This window comes from Eriocheir sinensis, chromosome 20 (assembly GCF_024679095.1).
Source record: "Eriocheir sinensis breed Jianghai 21 chromosome 20, ASM2467909v1, whole genome shotgun sequence".
Lineage (NCBI taxonomy): Eukaryota > Metazoa > Arthropoda > Malacostraca > Decapoda > Varunidae > Eriocheir > Eriocheir sinensis.
The window spans coordinates 20,492,671-20,512,607 of NC_066528.1; the positions used below are offsets into that span (position 1 = coordinate 20,492,671).

Below are 19,937 nucleotides of genomic sequence, written 5' to 3' on the forward strand. Positions count from 1 at the left end.
AAAGCTAACTAACCACAAGAAGGAAGATGAAAGGTCAATAAAGGTTCCTGATAAGCCATATAACCCGTAAATAAAGGAAAAAAGGAGAAATAGGCAAAAATAAAAAGGGGAAGAGAGAGAGTGGGAAGGATTTTGAGTTTGTTGACAGCGGACACGTGTTGAGAGGAGGCGGCGGCGGCGGAGAAGACTTATTTTAACTCATTTTAGTGTTGTCCTCACCTGTGTTGCACCTTCCTCACTCTTCCTGTAGTGTTGTAAGTGTTCCATGTGTTGATTTGGCTTGGTAACGCTCCTCTCCTTTGCCTGGTTTTGCTGTAATAACGCGTTTTTTATCAACTTTTTTTCCCTCCCTCTCCCCCTCTCCCTCCTCTTTTTCTTATGTGTTTCCAATGTGTTCCATGTGTTCCAAGGTATAGCAACACTCCTTAGCACTTTTATGTGTTGCCATGGCTTGTGTTGCTTCCTATTGCTCCTGGTTTTAGTATAGTATCAATTTGTGTTTCCTATTATCTTTTCTCTGTGTTTCTAGTGTGTTCTATGTGTTCCAAGGTATAGCAACACTCCTTGGCCCTCTTATGTGTTGCCATGGCTTGTGTTGCTTCCTGTTGCTCCTGGTTTTAGTATAGCATCAGTTTGTGTTTCCTAATTTTTTTCAATGTGTTTCTAGTGTGTTCTATGTGTTCCAAGGGATAGCAACACTCCTTGGTCCTCTTATGTGTTGCCATGGCTTGTTTTGCTTCCTAGTCTTCCTGGTTTTAATATAGTATCAATTTGTGTTTCCTATTATCTTTACTCGATGTGTTTCTAGTGTGTTCTATGTGTTCCAAGGTATAGTAACACTCCTTGGCCCTCTGGTGTGTTGCCATGGCCTGTGTTGCTTCTGGTTTTAGTATAGTATCAATTTGTGTTTTGTGGTTTCATCTTTTCTCTTTTCAATGTGTTTCTGGTGTGTTCTGTGTGTTCCAAGGGATAGCAACACTTATCCTTGGCCCTCTAGTGTGTTGCTATGTCATGTGTTGCTTCCTCATTAATTTGTGTTTCCTGTTTCATCAGTTTTTCCCCTTCCATCTCTTCTGTATGTGTTTCTAAGTGTTCTATGTGTTGCAGGGGATAGCAACACTCCTCCTTGATCCTCTGGTGTGTTGCTATGTACTGTGTTGCTTACTCATCAATTTGTGTTTCCTGTTTCATCTCCTGACAATGTTTCAGCTTTTTTTCTTCTCTCGTGTATGTTTCTAAGTGTTCTGAGGGGTAGCAACACTCCTTGGTCCATGACGTGTGTTAGTGTTTCAGGTTAGGTTAGTGACAGTACTTATAATTCAGGTTAGGTTAGTGTCAGTAGGTTGTAATTCAGGTTAGGTTAGTGTTAGTAGGTTATAATTCACATTAGGTTAGTGTCAGTAGGTTGTAATTTAGGTTAGGTTAGTGTCAGTAGCTTATAATTCAGGTTAGGTTAGTGTCAGTAGCTTATAATTCAGGTTAGGTTAGTGTCAGTAGCTTATAATTCAGGTTAGGTTAGTGACAGTACTTATAATTCAGGTTAGGTTAGTGTCAGTAGGTTGTAATTCAGGTTAGGTTAGTGTCAGTAGCTTATAATTCAGGTTAGGTTAGTGTCAGTAGGTTATAATTCAGGTTAGGTTAGTGTCAGTAGGTTATAATTCAGGTTAGGTTAGTGTCAGTAGCTTATAATTCAGGTTAGGTTAGTGTCAGTAGCTTATAATTCAGGCTAGGTTAGTGTCAGTAGCTTATAATTCAGGTTAGGTTAGTGTCAGTAGGTTGTAATTCAGGTTAGGTTAGTAATTCAGGTTAGGTTAGTGTCAGTAGCTTATAATTCAGGTTAGGTTAATGTCAACGGGTTGTTATTTCCGTTAGGTTAGTGTCCGGAGGCTCATTAGTTTACCGCAGGACTAAACTAGGTGGCTGGTTTGGTAGTTTATGGTTAGTTAAGGGGCTATTACACTGGGCAAATTTTCCGTTAATCTTCAGTCAAACCACGATTTCCGCTGGCGTGGTTCTGATATTTCCGTGGTTTTCTGACGTGTCCACGATCTTCCAAAGCTACGGTAGATTTCATTGAAGGACGACGGTATTACTCACTATCATCATCAACAGCAATAACAAGAAACACATGAGAACCACGCCAGCGGAAATCGTGGTTTGACTGAAGATCCACGGAAAATTTGCCCAGTGTAATAGCCCCTTTAGTGTATTAGTTTACTAGTTGGTTAAGTTAGTTTCTGGGACACAAAAAGAGTAAGATTTATCCTCATTTAATACTTCCTCGTCTTCCATTCTTCCATTCCATTCTTCCTTTACTTCCATTTTCTTACTCTGTCCTTTACTAATCTTTCCCCTGTCCCATCCATTCCATTCTTCCTCCCTTTACTGTTTTTACTTCCATTCTCGTACCCCATGCTTTCCTAATCTTCCTTCTGTCCCAATCCCATTCTCTTACCTTATGCTTCCCTAATCTTCCTTCTGTCCCAATCCCATTCCCTTACCTCTAAGTAATATATCCTCCTCTCTTCTCCCACTCACCAGAATGTTGTGAGATATATCCTTGGCTGTGAGTGACGGGACAGGTCAAGGAGCAACCAACCATGAACAGTCTCGTCAAGAAACTCGGCAGCTGTGAACTAGCCAGGGACCAGCTCATGACCCTGCTGGAACCACACCTCGCCAAAAAGGTATGTCGATGTGTGTGTTCGTGCGTCAAGCTTTTAATTAGTGAATGCAATAGGCTTTCAAGAAGGTATGTGATTATGTATGTCTGGCTTGATCTATATGCTATTCATTTTTGTATATTGGTTAATGTGATAGGTTTTCAAGAAGGTGTTTAGCTATGCATGTCAGTATGTCTGGCTCCACCCATATCATTGTTAGCATATATATTAGTGAATGCAGTACAGTATATATGTTTCCAAAAATATGTGTAAGTGCGTAGCTATGTCTAAATGTCCTGATTCATCTATATGCTCATTATTGGTTGTATTTTAGTGAATTTAATCTTTTTATGAGAGAATGCTATTTTTCTTCCTTTTTAGAGAGCTATGTCTAAATGTTCTACTTCATCTATATGCTCAGTATTGTTAATTTTTAGTGAACTTAATCTTTTTATGAGAGATTGCTATTTTTCTTCCTTTTTAGAGAGAGAGGGAGAAAGTATTATAATCATCTTGCAGTATATAATGTGTATGGCTTAACATTTTAATTTCTTCTTTGTATAGAGAGATAGTCCATATAATCATCTAGTAGTACTCATTATCCACAGCTAAAATATTGTAAATTCAACCCCACACATGTAAGCTAACACCTCCACCCTTCCAGCACAAGAACACAGCGCTGCCCTGGGTGGAGGTGGCCAAGCGTCTCCTGACCAGGGCTGCCGATGAGGGGTCAGACGTGCTGCTGAAAAATGCCTCCACTGTGATAAAGATGTGAGGATGAACAGCTATTTTGAGCATCAGACAAGGGATGAGAAATATTGAAAGTGAAATTAACTACTAATCTATTAACTGATCCATTGTCTTACTCATTCTAATCCCTCACAGGCACTTGGATGGGGCGGTGCGGCGAGGGCTGAGGGACCCCGGCCAGCTGAGCCACAAGTACTCAGATGCCCTCAACAGCCTCCTCAGCCACCTGCACCTCACCCTGGAGGACACCTTGCATAGGGTAACTGTAGGGGGACTTCTGCTACCAAAGGAGACGGCCCAAGGGCAACAAAAAGAGCGTAGAAAAAAAAAAGCCCGCTACTCACCGCTCCCTTCCCTTCCCTTACTTAACCTAACCTTACCTAACCTTACCTAACCTAACCTAACCTTACCTTACCTTACCTTACCTTACCTAACCTAACCTAACCTTACCTAACCTTACCTTCCCTTCCCTTACTTAACCTAACCTTACCTAACCTTGCCTTACCTAACCTTACCTAACCTAACCTTACCTAACCTAACCTTACTTAACCTAACCTTACCTAACCTAACCTAACCTTACCTAACCTTACCTTACCTAACCTAACCTAACCTTACCTAACCTTACCTTACCTAACCTAACCTTACCTTACCTTACCTTACCTTACCTTACTTAACCTCACCTTACCTTACCTTACCTTACCTTACCTTACCTTACCTTACCTTACCTTCCCTTACTTACCCTAACCTAACCTTACCTTACCTTAAATAAAGAATGGCCAAAAGAGAGGTCAGTTTCGGGTGAAGGCGTAGGACCATGTTTGCCAATATTGCCTCTTTTCTCCATTTTAATCTCCTTTTCACGGCTTTTCTCAACAGAATCTGCCGACAGTGGAGATGCACAGCCTCTCATCCCTGATCCTTGCGGCCATAATAGACATGAGCATCGCAGCGCACAAGTAAGCATTGAATCTTGATACTTATAGATTCTGATAATAGATTCTGATACCTTTGTGAGAGAGAGTCAGATTTGATTGGAAAGGTTTATGTGTATCAGTTCAAGAGGAAATGGAAGAGGATTAAGAGGTTTAGTAGAGGGTTAATCCTTTTCCATTTCCTCTTAACCCTTTCCATACTGTGACGCCGATGTCTGCGTCACGTATTGAAAGGGTTAATGTCACTTTATGTTAATGAGTATGTTAATGAGTATCGGCTAGTATGTTAATAAGTGTGCGTTTATTTGTCATTTGTCTGTTGTTAAGTCATCGCCCTTTTCCCCCCAACAGGAAGGGAGAGGAGTCGTCAGTCATCAGCAAGATCTACATGAAACTCACCCTGGTCTTTGGTGAGCTGCTAACTATGGCTTGCTTTTTTTATGCCATTTATTTTTACTGTACTTTTTATTTACTCCTGTTTTGGTTCCTCACATCAGCTGTTTTATGTTGACCATTACTAGAAGGTCCTTAAACAGACAGAAACAGAGATAACGACCTAACCTTACCTTACTTAACCTTACCTTACCTAACCTTACTTTACCTTACCTTTCCTTCCTTAACCTTACCTAACCTTACCTTACCTTACCTTACCTAACTTAACCTTACATAACCTAACCTTACCTTACCTAACTTAACCTTACCTTACCTAACCTTACTTTACCTTACCTTTCTTTACTTAACCTAACCTTACCTAACCTTACCTTACTTAACCTTACCTTACCTTACCTTACTTTACCTTACCTTACTTTACCTTACCTTTCTTTACTTAACCTAACCTTACCTTACCTTACCTAACCTAACTTAACCTTACATAACCTAACCTTACCTTACCTAACTTAACCTTACCTTACCTAACCTTACTTTACCTTACCTTTCCTTACTTAACCTAACCTTACCTAACCTTACCTTACCTTGCCTTACCTTACCTAACCTAACTTAACCTTACATAACCTAACCTTACCTAACTTAACCTAACCTTACCTTACCTAACCTTACCTTACCTACCCTTCCCTTACCTAGCCTTACCTAGCCTTACCTTACCTTACCTTTCCTTTCCTTCCCTTACTTAAAATGATAGAGACAAAGAGAGAAACCGACATAGCAAGACATCAAAATTCCAATCATGTCATCAGTGTGTCTTGTGTCTTTTCCAGGCCATTTCCAGGAGCAGCTTCTCGACACTCTCCTCCACTGCAGGACGCTGATCCACCCCGGCTCCCGGCAGCCTGTCATACTAGTGCCTTTGATCAAGTAGGTGGCAAGGGTTAGGGCGCAGAAGTAGTCGTGTTTCCGCAGTAATGAGACTCACAATGAAGTAGCTGATTTTTATTGTTATTTGCTGCTTGTCTGTCGTGTGTTTGAGGATAGCCTGAACTTAATCTCTCATTTCTGCAAGCAAGTCAGTTTATGTTTTCCTTTCCCTCCTTCCCTCCCTCCCTCCTTAACCTATCATTTCCTTTCCCAGACGTCTGTTTTCCACAATGAAGTGTCAGAAATCCATGAGTCCGACGCTCTACCTCAAGTACTTACTGCTTGGCAAATTGTGGCTCTTCATGACGGAGAAGAAGGAGGTGAGTCGTGGTTGCCTTTAATATGGGAGACCTGTAATAACAATGGTATCTAGAAATATAGAATCAAAGCCCCTTTATCGACCATCCTGTAGCATCCAATCTCTTCCAAAACTAATCAAATCCTCTAACAATAACCAAAACAGAATCAAACCCCACTTGTGTCACTCTTATAGCATCCAATCCCTTATCCCGCAGCTCGGCCAGACGCGTACCTACATAGCCAAGGTGCTGAGGGTTCCCAATGGCCTGGCTGAGTGGGCTGAGGGCAGAGATGTTCCCTGGCTGGCCCTTCTGCAGCTCAGCACACGACTCATCTTGAAGAAAATGACCCTGGCTGGAGCACTTGAGGTAAGGGTGGCAATGGTTCTCTCTCTCTCTCTCTCTCTCTCTCTCTCTCTCTCTCTCTCTCTCTCATTTCCTCTGTTTTTTATTATTTTTCTCATCTTTTCTCCATTTCTTTTTCTTTTTTGTTGTTCTTTCTGTCTTGTTTCCTGTCTCTGTTTCTCTCAGTTTCATTCTCTATATCTATCATTTCTTTCTCTCTCTTGTCTGTCTATCTGTCTGTCTGTGTTTTAATGCAATTATGATTTCCCATATAGTATCATGCACTAGTGACCTTGCATCAAAAGACTTTATTTCTAATCTCTTATTGTATTGCGGCCTTGCATTAAAATTTATATACCTAACCTTACATAGTATTACCCTAAGTTCATTCAAGCAATGCATTTCTCTTCCAGACTTTCTACGGGACGCACAAGGACATTTCCCAAAGCTGTGACAAACTGGAGAAGAGAAAGAAGAAGAAGAACAAGAACAAGACCACTGCAGCTTCTGTGAAAACAAAACCTGGCCCTTCCAAACCATCTCAAACCAGGACAGAGGGAAGGAAGGTGACTGAAGCGCATCTGAAGCCATCACCATCAACGGACGAGAATGACAAGGAGGCGGAGAAGAAGGTGAAGGCAGGGAACATGAGCGGCACATCGGTTACGGAAAATGACAAGCACCTCAACCTCTTGGATTTGAAGCTGGAAAATGAGGAAGATGAGGAGATGAAAGCTGAGAAAATGAGTGAGACAATTGATAAGGGAGATAATGAAAGCCTATATATGAAGGTTGAAAGTGAGGAAGATGAGGGGATGAAAGCAGAGAAAATGAGTGACACAGTTGATGAAGATGAGAGCTTTGATTTGAGGTTAGAAAGTGATGATGAAGATGAGGAGGAAGAAGATGAATTAAAAACAAGGAAATCAAATGGTATAGATGACACAGAATATGACGTAACCTTTAGTGCCTCAGAATTTAAACTGGAAAGTGACGAAGATGAAGAAGAAGAAAAGATGAAGAAAGGAAAGAAAATGAGTGAAACGAAACAAGAAAATGACAAAAATGAGGAACAAAAAGTGAAGAAAATCAAAAATATAACTCACGCAACTGTCACAGAAGATAAGGACTTCAATGCCTTCCTCTTAGACCCATACCAAAAAAAGGATATGAAAAAGACCCCCAGAAACCATACATCCGAGGAAGATGGAGTTTTGCCGAAGAGCGAACGGACGAAAGAAAACGGGAGAGGGGAAACTAAAGGAAAGACAGAGGCAGCTTTGGAGGAGAAGGAAAGAAAAAGGAAAACTCAAAACCACATGCTAGAAGAGGAGGTTAGAGGAAGCAGTGAAGAGATACCAACCCAGAAGAGGAAGAAGAGGAAATGCAAAGCTAAATTGGGGGAGGAAATAGACTGCGGAGAGACTGAGAAGGGAGAGGAGAGTTTGAGTAAGGAAGAATTAGAGGAAGATAAAATGGAGGCTCTTGACACGGAAAAGGAAACAAGGAAAGGTGCCAAAAGTCTTAGTAAGGAAAAACTACACAAAACTAGCCTTGAAACTTCTGAAAATGACCACAAGGAAAATAAGAAACTAGCCAAAAGTGTTAGTAAGGAAAAACTGAACAAAACTAGCCTTGAAACTTCTGAAAATGACCACAAGGAAATTAAGAAAAATGCCAGAAGTCTTAGTAAGGAAAAACTACATAAAACTAGCCTTGAAACTTCTGAAAATGACCACAAGGAAAAGAAGAAACTAGCCAAAGATGTTAATAAGAAAAAACTGAATGAAACGGAAGTGGAAATGCTTGAAACGGACTATGAGGGAACTGAGAACGGACCCAAAAATATAAATAAAGAAACCCGTGATAAAACAAAATCTAAACCTCTTCTTACAAGCCACAAGGAATCCAAGACCACTACAACCCAAAGAATCAGTAAAACAGCATCTAATTCCTCATCTAAGCCAACACAAGCTACAGAATTTGTGACAGAATCCTTCACCATTACCAACTCCATTCATGAACCAGAGGAATCGGATCTCCCACACAACAGGTTCAGATCCCACAAGAGACTCCGAGACCTTACCCAAGACCAAGGCAGCTCACGAGGAAAGAGGATCAGGAGACAGAAGGAGGATCAGACTGTTGAATCCTCTTACAGACTCTCCTTTGAAACAGAAGAAGGTGAAGATGATGAAGAAGTGGATCAAGAAGAAGAAGAAGAAAATGAACAAGAAGAGGAAGATGGAGGATTAAAATTAGAAGGGAAAGGAAGGAGAACACCAACACCAAGACTCCGCAAGCTACTGAAAAGACTTAAGAGAATCAGAAAAAACAGCATGACTTTCACGGTAACCGACCTAAATTCTGAACCAAGGGAAAATCCACTTCACAAGGCGTTTGCAAATGACACTGAGAAGGAGCGACAAGGTTGGGAAGCCGAGATCATCCCACCGACTAATGCAAGAGTTCTCATCACTGGAAAGAAAGTAACCAAGAAGAGTCTGAGAAAGGAGGTTAAAATCACCCATAACAAGAAAGAAAATGGAAAAGCCGCCATCAGAAGAGCGGAAACGGAAACTCAAGACATTGTTAAAAGAAGGAAAGACTTAGAAATTGATGGCACAGAACAGGAGCAGCTTAATGATGGTGGTGTTAGTGATAAATTGAATACCTTGAGGTTTGATAAGCCCGGCGGCAGCTCGGAAAACGCTAGCGACTCTGACATAAGTGATGGTGAAGAGGTGTTAGAAGATGCAGCTTGGGGTCGGCAACTAGAGGAAGAAGGTGCGGAAGTTAGTGAGGCAAGTGAAGATGAAGTTACTGATGAAAGTGAAGAAGTTGGAGAGGAAAGTGACGAAGATGAAGTTACTGAGGAAAATGCAAGATGGAAAAGATTTATTGAGGAAAGTGCAGAAGAAGTTAGTGATGAAAGTGAATGGGTTACGGATGAAAGTGAAGAAGTTACTGAGGAAAGTGACGAAGATGAAGTTATTAATGAAAGTGCGAGAAGGAAAGGATTTGTTGAGGAAAGTGCAGATGAAGTTAGCGATGAAAGTGAAGGAGATATTGACGGGAGTGCAAACAATGAAGAAGTTATCGAAGAGGAAAGTGAAGATGATCAAGAAGTTACGGACGAGAGTGGAAGCGAGGAAAGCTTAGAAGATGAAGTTACGAGAGAAAGCACAGAAGTTATCGAAGAAAGCCCCAGTAAGGAAGAAGAATTTACCAAGGAAATTACAGCCATAAAAAGACTCACACCCATCCTCGCCAAAACTAAGAAACTGGACCCAAACAACAAAACCACCATCGTGAAAACAGACAGAGAAGACGAAATGACTGAAACAATTCTCGATGTCAGCTTGGAAAGGACGATTGAACTCAACTCGAGCGGCCCGGACGAGAGTGACGAGTGTTCGATCGTAGCCAAAGAAAACGTAAGTCGGAAGGGCGCAAATCGAGGGGCACTTAACCAAACTCAGGACTCCAAAGAAAACGTAAGCCAGAATGCGAAACGAGGGAGACTTAACCAAATGCAAGACTCCAGAGAAAATACCAGTTCAAAAGGGAGACTTAACCAAATGCAAGACTCCACAGAAAACATCAACCAGAGCTCATTACAAGGCAGACTCAAGCAATCCCAGAATTCCACAGAAAACGTCAGTTCAGGAAGGAGACGAAACCAATCACAGGAGTCCACAGAAAACCCAAACCAGAGCTCATTACAAGGGAAACTCAACCAAAAACAAGACTCCAGGATATCACACCAAGGCCCTCACTCTATTATGGCCACCAACTCGGACTCGGAAGTTGAGATCGTGTTAGATGAAGTGACGGCAGTGGCGGGTCCAGGGCATCGACAGACTGGGGCGAAGGAAGAAGGAGAGGAGATGTGGAGAAGGCTTGAAAGGCTACTGGAGGAGGATGACAAGGTGCATAAGAAATGGAATGAAAGGAACCTCAAGAAACAGAAGGAAAGGGACCTCAAGAAACAAGAAGAAGAAGAATTAAAGAAACAGAAGGAAAAGGAACTAGAAAAACAGGATGAAAAGGAACTAGAAAAACAGAAGGAAAAGGACCTCTATACTGGGATGAAGGGAAGAGAGGAGATGCTGAAGAAATGGAATGAAATGAACCTCAAGAAACAAAATGAAGAAGAAATAAAGAAACAGAATGAAATGGAACTTGAAAAACAGGGTGGAAAGGACCTCAAAAAACATAAGAAGAATAAACAACCATCCAGCATCATTGAGAAGCCTAAACAGAGCATGAAAATTGAGAAAAACACCAAGAACATAGCCGACACGACCCCGGATCCCATCTCAAGAATGTTCAATAACTTATACAAAACCAAGAAGCAGGAAAACAACCCCAACCCAAAAGGAGAATTCAACGCCAAAAACAAAGATTCAAAACTCCACAACGAGACTCCTGCACTACCAAAGGACTCCGCCAGTGACCTCAAGGAGCCCGATGATGACGACGATGATTCTGTGCAAGCCTTGGAGTGCGAGGACGAGATTGAGTCAGTCCTTGAGAATATTTTGAAGGACACGGGACGGGTTGCCAGCATTGAGGGGCTGAGGGAACAGCTGCTGAGTGAGGCGAGTGCGAAGGAAGGAGAAAGGGAAAACGGCCATGATGAAGGAGGAGAAGGGAAGGAAGATGAAGGAGAGAAGGAAACTGCAAATGTAGAAGAGGAAGAAGGAGAGGGAATAATTGAAAAGGACAATGATGAAGGAATGAAGGAAGGGGTAGATTATGAAGCGGAGAAAGAAGATAAAGAAATGAAGGAAAATGGCGATGATGAAGGAGGAGAAGGGAAGGAAAATGAAGGAGAAGAAGAGGAAGAAAGTGAAGGAGTGGAGGAGGAAGGTGAAGAAATAAAAGAAAGTGCAATTGATAATGAAGTTGAGAAAGAAAATGAAGTTAGAGAAAAAGAAAACCAGATAGAAGAGAAAAATGATGAAGGAATAAGGGAAGTGGCTAACAAAGAAGAAGGGGAAGACGAGGAAGGAATGAAGGAAAATGTGAATGAAGAAGAAAAGAAGGAAGAAGAAGAAATCAAGAAAATCACCAATCAGAAAGAAGACAAAGAACTAAGAGAAAACAAAAATAAAGAAGAGGAGGAAGAAGAAGAAGAAAAACTCGCAGATGACATTGACGGCAAAGATGAAGCGGAAACTGAAGAAGAAACAGCTGATAAGAAGGAGGAAGAGAAAGACATAGAAATCAGTAATATAGAAGACCTTAATGAGGAGGAGGAAGAACAGGGGACCCAAAAAGAAGAAGAAAAACTAATGGTTGACGTTGATGGCAAAGATGAAGCGGAAACTGAAGAAGAAACAGCTGATAAGAAGGAGGAAGAGAAAGACACAGAAATCAGTAATATAGAAGACCTTGATGATAATGATGAAGAACAGGGGACCCAAAACCTTAGTGCAATGTCTCCCCATACAAACTTAGGCACTGAAGGCAAGGGAAATGATCTACTCTCTTGCAATAGGGAGAGAGATCAAGCCCCAGAAATCAGTAATATAGAAGTCCTTGATAATGAAGAACAGGGGACCCAGAATCTTAGTGCAATGTCTCCCCATACAAACTTAAGCACTGACAGCAAGGGAAATGACTCACACTCTTGCAATGGGGTGGAAAAGGAAGATCTAACCCCTCCTAAGACATCAGAAACTACCACTGTAAACAAAAGCACATCAGAAAGCCCACTAAAAACATCACGAGTGCGGACCTCCAACGGAAATGACTTGACAATGTTACCAGCTCCAAATGGCTTGTCGGAGAGAGATGAGAGAGATGACACCGGGCTTGGGATGGTAACACTGGACTTAGAGCATCACTTAACAGCCACTGACAACTTGGCGAGAGATGACGAGAGTGAACCTAAACTTGAGATCGTAGCAGAGAACTTGGAGAATCAATTACCAGCTACGAACAACTTGGGGAGAGATATCGAAACCAAACCTGAACTTGATATCGTAACAAAGAACTCGGACGAAACAACACCAACTCGAAACACCTCCATAAGCAACATCGGCAATCTCGGAGGCAACGAAAACAACACAGAACAGGACTTGACGATGGACGAATCCCTCGAAAAATCGCTCGACGGCGCTGACGAGGCTTACGAGGCGAGCAGTGACGCTTCGGAGGACCCAGCACCGAGGACGCGTAGAAGAAGTCGCTCCCTACGAAAGTCCGCCCATTTGGACCCCCAGACAGCCTCGGACTCAGACTCCTCCCCTGTTAGAGTGTTCTGCCTAAGGTCTGGTGCGCTGGACTCGGCCGGACCCCAAAGATTAAGACGCAAAAGGGGTCAGAGTTGTCCTGTAGAAGTGGATACAGGAGCAGGAGAATTAAAAATGGATACAGGAGCAGGAGAATTAAAAATGGATACAGGAGCAGGAGAATTAAAAATGGATACAGGAGCAGGAGAATTTAAAGTGGATACAGAAGCAAGAGAATCAGAAGTGGATACAGAAGCAGGAGAATTAAAAATGGATACAGAAGATGAAGGATTAAAGGAAAGTGTGAATGATGAAGGAGTGAGAGAAAGTGGATATCAAGAAGAAAAGAAGGAAGAAGAAGAAGGAATCAAGGAATCAACAAATGAGGAACCAGGCAAAAAACAGCTTGAAAAATGTGATTATACCGAGACTGAGACTAATCTTGCCTCGCCGAACGGACATCAACGGCAAGACAAACACGAGGGAATCGACCAAAACAAACACAAACAGCCGATTCAAAAACACTTGGAAAATCATAATGCTGAGACCCATGCTGAAGTTAGTCTCCCAAACAGCATAACTCAGCATGAAAACACTACCAAGGAGACTCAGAGTGATGCTGAAATTGATCTCCCAAGCATAACTCAGCATGAAAACACTACCAAGGAGACTCACAGTGATGCTGAAATTGATCTCCCAAGCATAACTCAGCATGGAAACACTACCAAGCAGACTCAGAGTGATGCTGAAGCTGATCTGTCAAGCATAACTCAGCATGGAAACACTACCAAGGAGACTCAGAACCATGCTGAAATTGATCTCCCAAGCATAACTCAGCATGGAAACACTACCAAGGAGACTCAGAACCATGCTGAAATTGATCTCCCAAGCATAACTCAGCATGGAAACACTACCAAGGAGACTCAGAGTGATGCTGAAATTGATCTCCCAAGCATAACTCAGCATGGAAACACTACCAAGGAGACTCAGAGTGATGCTGAAATTGATCTCCCAAGCATAACTCAGCATGGAAACACTACCAAGGAGACTCAGAGTGATGCTGAAATTGATCTCCCAAGCATAACGCAGCATGAAAACTCCACCGAAGACACTCGTACTAATGCTGAACTCCACCAAAGCAGCTCCCAGCATGACGCACTTAGCAACCAAAACTCCGCCACAGAAAACTCCGAAGCGACCGAAGACGAAATCACGGAGGAGTTTTTCGAGGGCGAGGAAATGGAGGTCTTGTCCACGTCGGGTCTTGAGGAGGAGGAGGAGGAAGAAGAGGAAGAGGAGGAGGAGGAATCGCGACACACCGCATCTAAAACCCTAAACAACAATGACGACAGTTCGAGAAAGCCGAAAAAACAGGAAATTCTCATCTCGAAAAAGTCGCTTCGGTCGCATATCCGTCAGCTGTACCGCGGAAGTGACAAGGATAAGGAGGCGAGCACTGAGGCAGGGAGTAGAAGGGTCATCCAAGTGCCGGTCGTCAAGGTGCAGCGCCTCTCTGAAGTGGCACTCACCAAGGAGGTTTTAATAAGCCCGGACGTAAGCGATGAGGAGTGTGAATTAGTCTCTCCAGGAATCGACTTTCAGAATGCCAAATGCCCTCAAGAAGAAGGACATTTAAAGGGTGTGGTTGACGAAAAGCATAGTGACTCCTCCTCTTCCTCCTCCTCCTCCTCTTCATGTGTTGGAAGTCTCGGTATGAAGAAGAGTGTAGGGAGGATTAACTCACCTCAAAAAACTATACCAGAGGAGCAGGACGAGAGCACTCTACCTAGACACAGTGATTTGGGGAAGTCGCTCAAGCTGCCCTCGGTAAAGACAGAGAAAGGCGCAGATGATTTGCCTACGTCTCTACCCATGCAAGCGACGCCCCAGAAGATTATGCAAGAGGAACAAGATGAGAGCATTGCAGCGAGAGAGACAAGCGAGAATTTGCCCAGAAGTTCGTCAGTGAAGAAAGGAAAAAGCTCAAATAATTCTCCTTCTCTGTCTATAAAAACGACACCCCAAAAAATTATGCAAGAGGAGCAAGATGAAAGCATTGCAGCAAGAGAGACAGTTGAGATTATGCCCCGAAGTTCATCGGTGAGAAAAGGAAAAAACTCAAGCAGTTCCTCTCCTTCTTTGTCCATGGTAGCAACGCCCAAAAAAATTATGCAAGAGGAACAAGGTGAAAGTATTGCATCAGGAAACATAAGTGACAATTTGACCAGAAGTTCATCGGTGAAAAAAGGGAGAAACTCAAGCAGTTCCTCTCCTTTGTCCATGGTAGCAACGCCCCAAAAAATTATGCAAGAGGAACAAGGTGAAAGCATTGCATCAGAAAACACTAGTGAGAATTTGCCCAGAAGTTCATCGGTGAGAAAAAGGAAAAATTCAAACAATTCTCCTTCTCTGTCTATGCAAACGATGGCCCAGAAACTCACGCAAGAAGAACAAGCTGAAAACACAGTCTCGGGCAATGGAAAAAGTGAGAACTCGCCCAAAACATCAGGCTCAAGTTCAAGCTCACCTTCCTTACCCACCCTAACCACACCAAAAGAGGAGGCCAAACCGACCTTACCAAGACCCAGGAGCGACGAAACACATAAATCCTCCACTAGAAAATCCCAAAGCTCCCGAAAATCCCTTACTCCACCTTCTTCCACCTCAACCACGGAAGAAGCGGACAAACCGACCTTACCAAGACCCAGGAGCGAGGAAACACATAAATCCTCCACTAGGAAATCCAGAAGCTCCCTCACTCCACTTTCTTCCACCTCGACCATGGAAGAAGCGGACAAACCGACCTTACCAAGACCCAGGAGCGAGGAAACACACAAATCTTCCAATAGAAAATCCCAAAGCTCCCTCACTCCACTTTCTTCCACCTCAACCACATCAGAAGCGTACAAACCGAGTGAGGAATTGCACAAAACCTCCACTCGAAAATCCCGCAGTTCCCTCACTCCACCCTCTTCCACCTCAACCACATTAGAAGTGGAGAAACCGACCTTCCCGACAACCAGAAGCGAGGATTTACAGAAGTCTTCCATCACTAGAAAGCCCCGAAACTCCACCACTCCTCCCTTGCCAACCTCCAAGAGCCTTCCAGTTAGGAGAATGCATACAAGAAAGTCCTCCAAGGGTACGTCAAGCGATGGGTCACCTAGCCCACCACAGACCACAGACACATTACACCCCACAAAAAGACCCTCAAAGACCCCAAAGGCTTCAACCAGCGCCACCCCAGAGGAACCGTCAGCTGTCTCAGGGTCTCGTCATGCAGTGAAAGCCTCAATTAAGCCTTCAGACGCAACGCAGGGCTCGAAAAAGGAAGACAGTGTTGCCGACCTGGTGGAGAACTTAGGGAGCCATCTGGTTATCAGTGACACAAGCCCGGGAGATAAGGAGACACAGTTGGACCATGTAAAGACCAGTGGAGATTCTGTACAAGGAGACGGTGAGTTGACGTTTGGAGAGATGTTTATGAAGCGCTTAGAGGAGCGAATGGCTAAAGCTTCCACTAGGGACACGATTGATAGAGACCAGCTGGAAAAACGTCAAGGAATCAAGTCGCAAAGGGAGGGAGATGAGGAAGGAAAAGGAACCAGACCATCGTTGTCGTTTGTGAGTGAAAAAGAAGAAGGAGAAAGAGAAGGCAAGTTGCAGAGTACGAAAAACAGCCTTAGAAATTTCAGAAAGGAAGTTGGCAAAGGGGACAAGAAAGGAAAGAGAACCAGACTCTCGTTCTCGCTCCTGACTGAAGAAGATGAAGATGAAGATGACTCGGTCTCCGGAAACCAACCTGGAAGAGAAACCAAGTCGCAGACCATGAAAACAACTCCTGAAAGTGACGTAAAGGAAGAAAACGAAGGTGAAATAAAGAGAAAGAGAACCAGACTGTTGTACCTGAGCGAAGATGATGATGATAAAGATTCGGTCTCTAGAAACCAACCTGAACAGCAAGCCAAGTCACAGAGCATGAAAACTACTCCTGGAATTGACGTAAAGGAAGAAAACGAAGGTGATATAAAGAGAAAGAGAACCAGACTGTCAAACTTGAGTGAAGAAGATGAAGAGGAGGAAGATGTGGTCTCCGAAAACCAACCTGGAAGAGAAACCAAATCACAGAGCACGAAAACAACTCTTGGAAGTGACGTAAAGGAAGAAAACGAAGGTGATATAAAGAGAAAGAGAACCAGACATTCGTTCTCGCTCCTGAGTGAAGAAAATGAAGAGGAGGAAGATTCGGTCTCCGGAAACCAACAACCTGGAAGAGAAACCAAATCACAGAGCATGGAAACTAGTCTTGAAAATGACGCAAAGGAGGAAAACGAAGGTGAAATAAAGAGAAAGAGAACCAGACTGTCAAACCTGAGCGAAGAAGATGAAGATTCGGTCTCTGGAAACCAACCTGGAAGAGAAACCAAGTCGCAGAGCATGAAAACTACTCCTGGAAGTGACGGAAAGGAAGAAAACGAAGGCGAAACAAAAAGAAAACAAACTAGGCTGTTGTACCTTAGTGAAGAAGGGGAGGATTCAGTCTCTCATCCATCTCCTTCGTCTCCACTGTCATCATCGTCACTGTCGTCACTGTCACAGCCGTTAACTGCCGTCAGAAGAAGCTCCAGACTGCTGCAGCGTACCAATTACGGGTCATCGGCATCATCAAATACGGTACCTTGAAGCTTTTTAATTACTGTAGTGACCTGTCTGATGCGGGAAGCCTCTCTGACTCTCCATTACCGGGTGGAGTTTTTTTCATACAAGTTTTATTTATTTATTTTTTTTTTTCATACAAGTTTTTTTTCATATATACAAGTTTTATTTTCATACAAGTTTTTTTCCATACAAGTTTTTTCCATACAAGTTTTTTCCATACAAGTTTTTTCCATACAAGTTTTTTTCATACAAGTTTTTTCCATACAAGTTTTTTCCATACAAGTTTTTTTATACAAGTTTTTTTCATACAAGTTTTTTCCATACAAGATTTTTTATCCCCATTCAAGTTTTTTTCTCTCTCTCTCTCTCTCTCTCTCTCTCTCTCTCTCTCTCTCTCTCTCTCTCTCTCTCTCTCTCTCTCTCTCTCTCCCACCCCCCCCATTTCTAGTACATCATTTCTTTACCACCAAAGTCCCCACTGTTAATATTTTTCCTACATACAACAAAAGTACCCAGATTACATAGATTCTCAATGACAAAAAACTCCCTATGGGCTAATGTATGTGTTGATTCTGCAGGGCTCGTGGCACCCAGACAGCTCCGCCAGCGTGTCGTCGGAGAGTGAGGAGGTGGAGGTGGAGGTGACTCGCAGGCGCACCACACCCAGCACACCCTCAGGCCACAGGAGGAGGAGTTTACGCACCTCCGCAACCCCTCAGAAGACGTACGGCAAGGGGGACTGAGGAAAAAATAACATTGTCCCTCGGAAACCATGCAAGATTGAAGACTGTCCCTCGGAAACCATGCAAGATTGAAGACTGTCCCTCGGAAACCATGCAAGATTGAAGACTGTCCCTCGGAAACCATGCAAGATTGAACACTGTCCCTCTCAAAGCCCTGGAAGATTGAACACTGTCCCTCTCAAAGCCCTGGAAGATTGAACACTGTCCCTCTCAAAGCCCTGCAAGATTGAAGACTGTCCCTCAGAAACCATGCAAGATTGAAGACTGTCCCTTTCAAAGCCCTGCAAGATTGAACACTGTCCCTCTCAAAGCCCTGCAAGATTGAACACTGTCCCTCTCAAAGCCCTGCAAGATTGAACACTGTCCCTCTCAAAGCCCTGCAAGATTGAACACTGTCCCTCTCAAAGCCCTGCAAGATTGAAGACTGTCCCTCTCAAAGCCCTGCAAGATTGAAGACTGTCCCTCTCAAAGCCCTGCAAGATTGAACACTGTCCCTCTCAAAGCCCTGCAAGATTGAACACTGTCCCTCTCAAAGCCCTGCAAGATTGAACACTGTCCCTCTCAAAGCCCTGCAAGATTGAACACTGTCCCTCTCAAAGCCCTGCAAGATTGAACACTGTCCCTCTCAAAACCCTACAAGATTAATACACATACTTGCAGATGGTCAGTTGCTAGCGTGATATCATTTATATTTTTCAACTTAGTGACAGTTTTGCATAAGTCTCATTTGCTTAAGACTACAATCTCTTAAATGTGGTTGGATGTGAACTGATGTTTTTTTCATGTTTTGTAATCTTAATGGTGAGATTTTTTTTTTTTCTTTTTTTTGGGGAAGTTCTTAATGTCAGTTTAGTTTGACCTCAGATTTTTTTGTCTTCTAAGTTTATGATGGAGGATTATTTTGCCGTCGAAATTACTTTTTTTTTTTCTGCTCCTGATGAGAGACTGTCATGCCGTCGAGATCATTTTTATGCTGTTCTAACTTCATATTGGTGTTATAGATACTGTCAATACGCCCCTTGCCAGTCATGTGGGAAGCTGTATTTTTATATATATGTGAAATAAAATTTACACTCTATGGCTGAATTTCAATAAAGAATTTGTAAATTTTATGCGAGTTTCTGTACATGAATAAGAGGAAGCTGGAAATGAATCTTCTATTTCTTATATTTATTTTTCTTCTTATTCAATTTTTTCTTCATTTTCTTTTTTTTTTCTTCCTCATTTTCTTCTCCATTTTCTTCTTTTTTCTTTGTTTTCTCCTTCCACATTTTCTTACTCCTAACGTAAAATCTCTCTCTCTCTCTCTCTCTCTCTCTCTCTCTCTCTCTCTCTCTCTCTCTCTCTCTCTCTCTCTCTCTCTCTCTCTCTAAGAGGAAGGAGAGGAACAAGGAAAGAAGATCGAAATTTAGAGGAAAGTAAGAGAAAGAAAAGAAAGTATTAGAAAAGAAAGGAAGGAAAGAACAGCTGGAGAGACAGTATGAGGAAGGAGAGGAACAAGGAAAGAAGATCGAAATTTAGAGGAAAGTAAGAGAAAGAAAAGAAAGGAAGGAAAGAAAGAAAGAACAGCTGAAGGAGAGACAGTAAGAGGAAGGAGAAAGGAAGGAAGGAGAGGAGCGAGAGAAACAAGGAAAGAAGATCGAAATTTAGAGGAAAGTAAGAGAAAGAAAAGAAAGAAAGAACAGCTGAAGGAGAGACAGTAAGAGGAAGGAGAGGAGCGAGAGGAACAGTCTACCCCGTAGACGGTTCCGCCTCACATCGCCCGTTTCCAAAGGTCAAAAAGGAGATTAATCGAGTTTTCATGAGTGTTTTGTGTTTTTTCACGTTCACGGTGCAGAAGAAAGGTCAAACTACCACCAGGGTCATAAATCTACCCCTGGAAATGCCCATAATGCCTACGAAAGCCTTGTCAAAATATGTGTGGGCACCGATTTCAGACCTTAACAAGCTAAATTTATAGTTATCATTAAAATCGTTCATTACCGACGTT

General features: G+C 42.7%; 1 protein-coding gene across 5 annotated transcripts; it reads left to right on the forward strand.

Moving 5' to 3' along the window:
• Nucleotides 1-121: 121 nt before the first annotated feature.
• LOC127001350 (microtubule-associated protein futsch-like) lies at nucleotides 122-19,057 on the forward strand. Of its 5 annotated transcripts, none has more exons than XM_050865842.1 (12): nucleotides 122-254; nucleotides 2,542-2,687; nucleotides 3,328-3,437; nucleotides 3,552-3,675; nucleotides 4,293-4,372; nucleotides 4,700-4,758; nucleotides 5,563-5,659; nucleotides 5,874-5,979; nucleotides 6,175-6,327; nucleotides 6,717-16,566; nucleotides 16,720-17,219; nucleotides 17,783-19,057. In XM_050865842.1, the coding sequence occupies exons 2-12, from the start codon at nucleotides 2,601-2,603 to the stop codon at nucleotides 17,945-17,947; spliced, it is 11,331 nt and encodes a 3,776-aa protein (XP_050721799.1). In that variant the 5' UTR covers nucleotides 122-254; nucleotides 2,542-2,600; the 3' UTR covers nucleotides 17,948-19,057. The 5 variants fall into 5 exon arrangements, with proteins under 5 accessions (XP_050721799.1, XP_050721801.1, XP_050721798.1 ...); XM_050865844.1 differs by having other exon boundaries at nucleotides 16,882-17,219; XM_050865841.1 differs by having other exon boundaries at nucleotides 6,717-14,730; nucleotides 14,866-17,219.
• Nucleotides 19,058-19,937: the final 880 nt, after the last annotated feature.

Bases quoted from the DNA above. Each gene is read 5' to 3' on its own strand.
- LOC127001350 (XM_050865840.1), top strand. From the start codon at position 2,601: ATGAACAGTCTCGTCAAGAAACTCGGCAGCTGTGAACTAGCCAGGGAC. The intron at 4,373-4,699 runs GTAAGCATTGAA...TCCCCCCAACAG, and splicing joins ATGAGCATCGCAGCGCACAA to GAAGGGAGAGGAGTCGTCAG. The intron at 5,980-6,174 runs GTGAGTCGTGGT...CTTATCCCGCAG, and splicing joins TCATGACGGAGAAGAAGGAG to CTCGGCCAGACGCGTACCTA.